Source organism: Brassica oleracea, chromosome C7, assembly GCF_000695525.1.
Source record: "Brassica oleracea var. oleracea cultivar TO1000 chromosome C7, BOL, whole genome shotgun sequence".
Lineage (NCBI taxonomy): Eukaryota > Viridiplantae > Streptophyta > Magnoliopsida > Brassicales > Brassicaceae > Brassica > Brassica oleracea.
The window spans coordinates 41,804,805-41,813,546 of NC_027754.1; the positions used below are offsets into that span (position 1 = coordinate 41,804,805).

General features: G+C 32.6%; 1 protein-coding gene across 1 annotated transcript; it reads left to right on the top strand.

Annotated features, from left to right (window-relative positions):
• Positions 1-4,223: 4,223 nt before the first annotated feature.
• LOC106306384 (leucine-rich repeat receptor-like serine/threonine-protein kinase BAM3) lies at positions 4,224-7,970 on the top strand. The gene is made up of 2 exons (XM_013742984.1): positions 4,224-6,998; positions 7,419-7,970. The coding sequence occupies exons 1-2, from the start codon at positions 4,424-4,426 to the stop codon at positions 7,745-7,747; spliced, it is 2,904 nt and encodes a 967-aa protein (XP_013598438.1). The 5' UTR covers positions 4,224-4,423; the 3' UTR covers positions 7,748-7,970.
• Positions 7,971-8,742: the final 772 nt, after the last annotated feature.

Sequence of the window (8,742 nt, forward strand, 5' to 3'; positions counted from 1 at the left end):
GATCGGTCGATCCACATGGACCGGATCGGTCGATCTAGGGCATGAAGGCGTGGGATCGGTCGATCCACGTTGTCCGGATCGGTCGATCTGTGGCTCTGTGCGATCAATACTTCTTGTTCGGTCCATCTTGCTTCTGAATAAATCCCGAATGCGTTCTTTTCTTTCAAGCTATCTAGTAACCTGCATATTACACTTAAGAACACCAAAACGCATCAAATAGACCAAAACATTAATTAAAACCGACCATTTATTTGCTCCAAAACGAGTTTAAAACCGTTAAAAACACGGAATATCATTGTACTAGTTTAGTGGTTGGACAAAGACAATGCTTGGCCTCTTAAATCTGATGGATTAGATTTTGATCTTTAGTTAATGGAACATAAAACATTTGAATGACATAAAGGTACGATGTTTATTTCATAATATAGAGTAATTATATGGTTTGATATTAGCAACATGTGAGTGTGTGTCCTCTTTATGATACTGTATGAGTGTTTCTTTTTTTCTATGTAACGATTTTTTAGAAAATTATAAAGCCAGTTCAGTGTTTTTTTTTTTTGATAAAATGTGGATTATATTACCAAAAGTGAAGGTTTTTTTTAAGTTCAGTGTTTTTCTTAATTGGTACTCCCTCTGTTTCATTATAAGTGTCGTTTTAGGTTTCGGCACACGGATTAAGAAAACAATTAATTTTGTACATTTCCTATAAAAAATATTATTACCTATACCCAACCATATTTCAACCAATAGAAAAATAAATTTTGCATAAAATTAATAAATTTTGCATTGAAAATAAAAACGACACTTATTTTGTAACGAAATTTTTTTCTCTAAAACGACACTTAATATGAAACGGAGGGAGTATAATATAAGAGACAATTACTTATGACTGATTAAAAAATTAATATGACAATTCTCGCTTTTATTGGAATGTTATGTAATCACGCAAACAGTGTAAATTCAAAAGTACAAGTCAACTATCTTATATATTAAAACATAAGTAACAACCTTGATTCATGTGTGATTTTTTTAAAAAAATGGACCTAATGGATCTATTCCTAGAAAGTGATGCTACATTTAATATCTAATCTTATCATTTAAATTTTGAGTCTGCCATAATTTTTTATTGGGCTATCAATAATTGAATTTAAACAATAGATGATCCATTGGATTTATAGATAATATAAATTAAATAGATATAATTTAATATTGTAATACTATACCTCTATATGCTAAATATTTAAATAGTTGTCGATGTTAACTTTTAAAATTATAAAGATTTTTTTTCAAATAACAAAAATCATATTATCTAACAATGATTAATCTTTACTACCTTAAACCAATGAAAACAAATTTTAAACTATATAGTTTATTTTAAAAATTAAACAAAAACTAAATGATTAATTATTTACTTGATAATATAAATCTATGAAGCGAAAAGTTTAATTTTTAAAAAACTTTCTAAATTTGTGAAATATTACAGTATCTTTGAATATGACAATAAAATAATATTTTACTAATCTTTATATATATATATAGTTACGATTTTAATAATGAAACTAGATCTTGACCCGTACAACCGTGTGAATTTTTTTAATACCAAAATATTTTAGATTATGTAATAAAATATATCAATTAATTAATATAATTTGGCATTATATATTATCTAATTTTATAATAATATTTTTGTGACGTATAATATTACTATTATAAATTTTATAAATTTTGTATTTTTGTAACAAAATTTATTTTGAAAACATTATTATGTAAAAATACTGATTTGCATAATTTTTGTTTTATTTCTAAATTTGAAACATATGTGAAAAATAAATTAAGTTGAACCTACGTACTAGAGAATTTGGTATATATTTATTAATTAAACCAATTTAGTATAGTTGTTTAAATAATAAACCCAATTATTTTTTAACTCATGGGAGTATACAGACGTTAATAACAGTAGAGTAAAGTCTTACATATACGATATAAATAAAGATCAAATGTTTCATCTATGAAAATGTGTAAATTAGTTAGTTAAACATGGTAAAATCATTTAAAGGTGTGACTTTTAAGTGGTCTAAATTTAAAAAATCACATATGAAATAAGTCATAATTTCTAGGGTAAATATATAAGAATTTGTATTTTTAAATTAGAAATAGAAATGAATATTTCTTTTTAAGAACATCTTTTAAAATACTTCTTAAATTTAATTTTGAAAATTAAATAAATTTAAAATTGTTATTATCATTAAAATATATTAAAAGTATTTTATATAATTAATAAAAAAATTACAATCAAAACTAAACTAAAATTTAGTTTCTAATTTTACTTTGAGTTAACTAAAATTTTAATTAACTAATTTCGAAAATATATTTTAAAAAGATTCTAAAAGATATTTGATAGATTTTCTTAGACATTTCTTTAAGATATTTATTAATATTTCAAATAAATAAAAAGATATTATAATTAAGTTATGTAAAATTTAATAAATTTTTAAGGATGATCCAAATAAAAAATCACACATGAAATAAGTCATGACTTTTATTTTAATAGTATAGATAATAAATATATTTATAGAAAAAGATACAAATACATGTGAAAGTTTTAAACAATCTATTCAATGAAAAAATATACAGTAAACTTATGAGTATTTGCATTCCCTACCCACAACATTTATCCTATTTAGTGATCTGCACACATTTCCCCCTAGTTTTGCTCACTCCATCATCACTATTTTCCCCCAAAGTTAGGCAAATCTTTAATTAATATCCAACTTCTTTTAGTATTTTGAGCAAATTAACTAACAGTTATGTCAAAATCAAATTGTCGTACATAGCGGTTTTGATTTCGGACTAAGGTAAGAATAGGGTTCGATTACAACAAACTTTGCTTTTTTTTTTACGCACACAAAATTCATGATTTCATCCAATCAAGCTTTTAAAATTTTGTTATGTTGAAACCAGTGTTATAAAACCCGACTCGAACCCGCGGTTGAACCGGTAAATCCGGTGACCCAAAAAAAATCCGGTTTAGGTTTTGCGAAAATCCAATATTTAGAAACCCGCAAAAAACCCCAAAAACCCAGAATCTGGTACCAGTACCAGTTGAACCACCGGTCAAACTAATAAATAACTTTTACTTCTTTTTTAGTTTTTAATTAGTTTTTGATTATGTTTTATATCTAAGTTTTCAATTAAGAAGTTAGGTGCTGACAAGAAAAAGTTAGGTTTTCTTTTTTTCAGTTTTATATTTGTGATTTTTAGATTTTGATGAAGATTTCTCTATGCCACACGAAAAAAATAAAGTGAATGATAGGAGAGAGAACCAAAATTAGTTGATGTAATTTAGTGTAAGTTTATTTCGGTTATTGATAATTTATTACAATGATCTTTTACTTTGGTTTATTTTGTATTTGTAGTTTAATTTATTATTCACATTAGACATTTAGATATTTATAAATTTTATGTCTTGATTTATTTTAGATACAATAACTCTTACCTTGTTAGAGAAAATTTTAAATAGTCTAAACTATTTTTTGATATTTTGTATGTCAAATGAAAATAAAAATATAAAAACTAAAATTAAGTATTTTCTAAATGTTTTTAAACATAAAATATATACATATCCAAACTATTATTTTATGTTTTAAAAATATTTAGAAAATATTAGACTTTATTTTATATTTTTATTTACATAGCTAATATATTATTATATAATAAAACTAATATTTATTAACATGCGGTTCACCCGCACCTAATAACCCAGCAACCCGGTAAGTCGTACGATGTCCGGATCTGGTTTAAGAACATTGGTTGAGACCTAGTGGACTATGTGACTATGACCCATATTATATATATGAAACCTAATTCAAATAATCCTAAAAACAAATCAAATCAGACGATAAAGAGAGGTAAAAAGAAGGCAATGGGCATTTATCTTTTAAAATTTATAATTTTCTCTAATAAAGAAAAAAAGCGATGATGTGTGTGTGTTTTCTCATCTTTTGTGAAAGTATATATTGCTTTTGCTTTTTTCAAAAGCTAAAGACTCATTAAAAAAAAAAACTAAAGCTCAAATCCTAAAGGAGAAGAATGCATTGGATACATCAACTTTTTTTCACTTTCTTTTAATTTATTTATTATAATTTTACATGATTTCGTATATTCAAAAAAAAAAAAACTGATGGCATGAAATGATGATGATCTTCTCCACTTATTAATCCACTCACTCCAAGCAGCAACTTCAGAACATCGTGAGCCCCAAATCATTTAAAAAAAAAACAGTGAAAACATGATGATGTCTAATGATGATGATCTCCTTCTAGGGTATTGCAACTTCTTCGAAGACCCTTCTTCTCTTTCACTTCTCTGAAAATCTTCAGATTCGTGTCGGAGAGTTTTTTTTTTCTTTCTTTCTGATGTAACAATGGGAGACAATATATTCACTTTCTTCCTAATCTTGTCATCAGTCTCTCTTCTCTTCTGTTCTTCTTCGAGTTCATCTCTTAATCTCTCACTAATTAGACAAGCCAAAGTCCTTGTCTCTCTAAAGCAAAGCTTTGATTCTTTTGATCCTTCTCTTGATTCATGGACCATTCCAAATTTCAACTCTCTATGTTCTTGGACTGGCGTTTCTTGTGACAGCTTGAACCAGTCCATTACTCGTCTCGACATCTCTAACCTCAACATCTCCGGCACTCTCTCGCCAGAGATCCTCAAGCTGACGAGCCTAGAGTTCTTAAACATCTCCAACAACGCCTTTGAAGGAGAGCTTGCGCCACTTGATTTCAGCCAAATGACTCAGCTCACCACGCTCGACGCTTACGACAACAACCTCAACGGATCGCTTCCTCTGTCTCTAACCAAACTCAATCAACTCGATTACTTAGACCTCGGAGGAAACTACTTCAACGGTGAGATCCCTAGAAGCTACGGAGGTTTCTTGCGACTCACGTTACTGTCTTTATATGGAAATGACCTAACCGGGAGGATCCCTAGCGAGCTAGGCAACATCACAACTCTTCAGAAGCTATACTTAGGTTACTACAACGACTTCCACGGCGGGATACCTTCTGATTTGGGGAGATTGATCAATCTCGTTCACTTGGATTTAGCTAACTGCAGCTTGAAAGGATCGATCCCTGGAGAGCTAGGGAATCTCAAGAACTTGGAGATTCTTTATCTTCAGACCAATGCGCTTACAGGTTCTGTTCCTAGAGAGTTAGGGAACATGACAAGCCTCAAGACTCTAGATCTCTCCAACAACTTTCTAGAAGGAGAGATTCCTCTTGAGCTAGCTGGACTTCAAAAGCTTCAGCTGTTTAACCTCTTCTTCAACAGACTACACGGTGAGATACCTGAGTTTGTATCTCGCCTTCCTGATCTTGAAGTTCTCAAGCTTTGGCACAACAACTTCACCGGAAAGATTCCTGAGAATCTTGGCACAAACGGCAAGTTGGTCGAGATCGATTTGTCTACTAATAAACTCACAGGTTTGATCCCTGAATCACTCTGCTTCGGAAGAAACCTAAAGATTCTCATTCTCTTCAACAACTTCTTGTTCGGTCCTCTCCCTGAAGATCTTGGCCAATGCGAGACGCTCTGGAGATTCCGTTTAGGTCAGAACTTTCTGACAGGTAAACTGCCAAAGGGTTTGATCTATCTGCCTAATGTATCGCTTCTCGAGCTTCAAAACAACTTCTTGACCGGAGAAGTGCCAGAGGAAGAGGAGGGAAGTGTAGGGTTATCAAGTCTCACTCAGATCAATCTGTCAAACAATCGGTTAACCGGACCGATCCCTAGCTCAATCAGAAACCTCAGAAGCCTTCAGATTCTTCTTCTTGGCTCGAACCGGTTCACTGGACAGATCCCTGGTGAGATAGGAAGCTTGAAGGGTCTTCTCAAGATTGACATGAGCAGAAATAACTTCTCTGGCAAGTTACCTCAAGAGATTGGTGATTGTCAGTCATTGACCTTCTTGGATTTGAGTCATAACCAGCTCTCAGGTCAGATTCCAGTTCAGATTTCGCAGGTTCGGATTCTAAACTATCTGAATGTTTCTTGGAACTCTTTAAACCAAAGCATCCCCACGGAGCTAGGATACTTGAAGAGCTTGACATCAGCAGATTTCTCACACAACAACTTCTCTGGTTCTGTACCAACTTCAGGGCAATTTGTTTACTTGAACAACACGTCATTCCTCGGAAACCCTTTTCTCTGCGGGTACTCTTCAAACCCTTGCAACGGTTCTCAAAACCAGTCTCAATCTCAGCTTCTCAACCAGAAAAATGCAAATTCCCATGGCGAAAACTCCGCGAAATTCAAGCTGTTATTAGGGTTAGGTCTACTAGGGTTCTTCTTGGTGTTCATCGTTTTAGCTGTGGTCAAGAATTGGGGAATGAGAAGGAATAGCTCGAACGTTTGGAAGCTCATAGGTTTTCAACAGCTAGGTTTCAGAAGCGAGCACATTGTGGAATGCGTTAAAGAGAACAATGTGATCGGTAAAGGCGGTGCAGGGATTGTCTACAAAGGCTTAATGCCAAACGGTGAAGAAGTTGCGGTCAAGAAACTCTTGTCCATAAGCAAAACATCGTCTCACGACAACGGTTTATCCGCAGAGATTCAGACATTAGGTAGAATTAGACACAGGAACATAGTGAGATTGCTCGCTTTCTGTTCAAACAAAGACGTGAATCTCCTTGTTTACGAGTACATGCCTAATGGTAGTCTTGGAGAAGTCTTGCATGGGAAAGCTGGAGTGTTTTTGAAGTGGGAAACGCGGTTGCAAATAGCGTTGGAAGCGGCTAAGGGATTGTGTTATCTTCATCACGATTGCTCGCCGCTTATAATTCACCGCGATGTGAAATCAAACAACATCTTGTTAGGTCCTGATTTTGAAGCTCATGTCGCTGATTTTGGGCTGGCTAAGTTTATGTTGCAAGATAATGGAGCTTCAGAGTGTATGTCATCGGTCGCAGGCTCCTACGGCTACATCGCTCCAGGTACATGACGGATCCCCAATACTTGTTTCTTGCATTACACGTAACGTTCGAAACTAGGGCTGAACATGAATTTAGGTTACTGTTCGGTTTGTTTGATGTTTTGGTGTGTATTTAGTTCAGAATAAATAGTAACCGAACTAGAACCAAAATAAACTTAGTTTGGCTCGGTTAGTAACTTAGTAAAAATCCATATAAGAAAAAATAATCTTATAAATTAAATGTGTAAACTTACATTTAAAATAATTTTCTTTTTCATGTTTGGGTCTTTTAAGCCTAATTAATACTGAGATAATTTGACAAAAGTTTCAGTGTTAGAGTTTGGTTTAGTTAAACCGATTCAATTCAATTTCTCATTCCTACATAAAATTTCGTGTATTAATGGTCGATCTAAACATATTTTACCTGATTTTTATTACGCAGAATACGCATATACACTGCGAATAGATGAGAAGAGCGATGTGTACAGCTTTGGAGTAGTACTATTGGAGCTACTAACGGGTCGAAAACCAGTAGATAAATTTGGAGAAGAAGGGATAGACATTGTGCAATGGTCAAAGATTCAGACAAACTGTAACAGACAAGGTGTGGTGAAGATCATTGACCAAAGATTGAGCAATGTGCCATTAGGAGAAGCCATGGAATTGTTCTTTGTCGCAATGCTATGTGTTCAAGAACATAGTGTTGAGAGACCGACCATGAGAGAGGTCGTCCAGATGATCTCTCAAGCTAAACAACCCAATACTTTCTAAATCCAATGAATTTATATATATGTCAAATATTTTTTTGTTATGTTATATGTGTTCTATAGTGTTTTTTAGAAATGTAATGATGGTTTGGCGGTGATAGGAGTTTATATTAAGCTTGAAGGGGGAAAGGGGTTAAGGATTTTATCTTCCTGACATAATATATCCATTCATGGAGAACTTTAAAGAAGTTCAAACATTATCAATAATGTGAGAGATTTTATATATTTATATCAATTACAAATATTTATCAAGATAATTGTATGAGTATTGATAATAGATAATGTATGTTTTTATTGATTAGTAATTTCTTATCAGTAAATCAGATACTAATATGCTTCAGATGCTAATTTTTAAGATAATATATATTTAATCGGTCCAGTTGCTTTTAAACCAAGCCCAGTCCAATTGATTTGATTTTGGTGGAAGTATCAAGTACTTGATATTTTTGATATACATCCTATAATAAGTGGGTTTGATAGGTGTGTTACCTTGACGGTATCAATTTTAGAGCCTAGTCTCCAATACTCAACTTGGTGGCCAGGGAAAAAGAAAAAAGGGTTTCAAGCATGCCTTTTTGGACTCATTTCTCTGCTCACCTTCTTCAGAATCTTCCTCATCGGTTTACCTCTGAGTTGAGAGTAAAGGCCATCTTGAATCTCAACATTATCTCAAACGTTGACCACATGGTTGCTCTTTGATTTGAGGCCAAAAGTAGCTCCAGTGCGGTGAACATATGGAGTTGATGCAACTGTTGTAAAACTGGACCGGATAGAGCAGGGTCGCAGTTAATAATTTGAGAAGTAGTGTAATAAATGGAACACCGGATTTAACGTGGAAAACCTCAAAGGATAAAAACCACGGATAAGGTAGAAGAATTTATTACGAGAAAAATAATAGAAGTTACAACCTCTCAATTATAACGGAAAAATTGATTAATAATTTTCTCGTTATAATAGGAGAAAATACCCAAACTCTCTAAATAATTTTCTCTCAACCCG

Coding starts and splice junctions, on each gene's coding strand:
- LOC106306384 (XM_013742984.1), top strand. CDS start 4,424: ATGGGAGACAATATATTCACTTTCTTCCTAATCTTGTCATCAGTCTCT. Junction 6,999..7,418: donor CTACGGCTACATCGCTCCAG/GTACATGACGGA, acceptor TTTATTACGCAG/AATACGCATATACACTGCGA.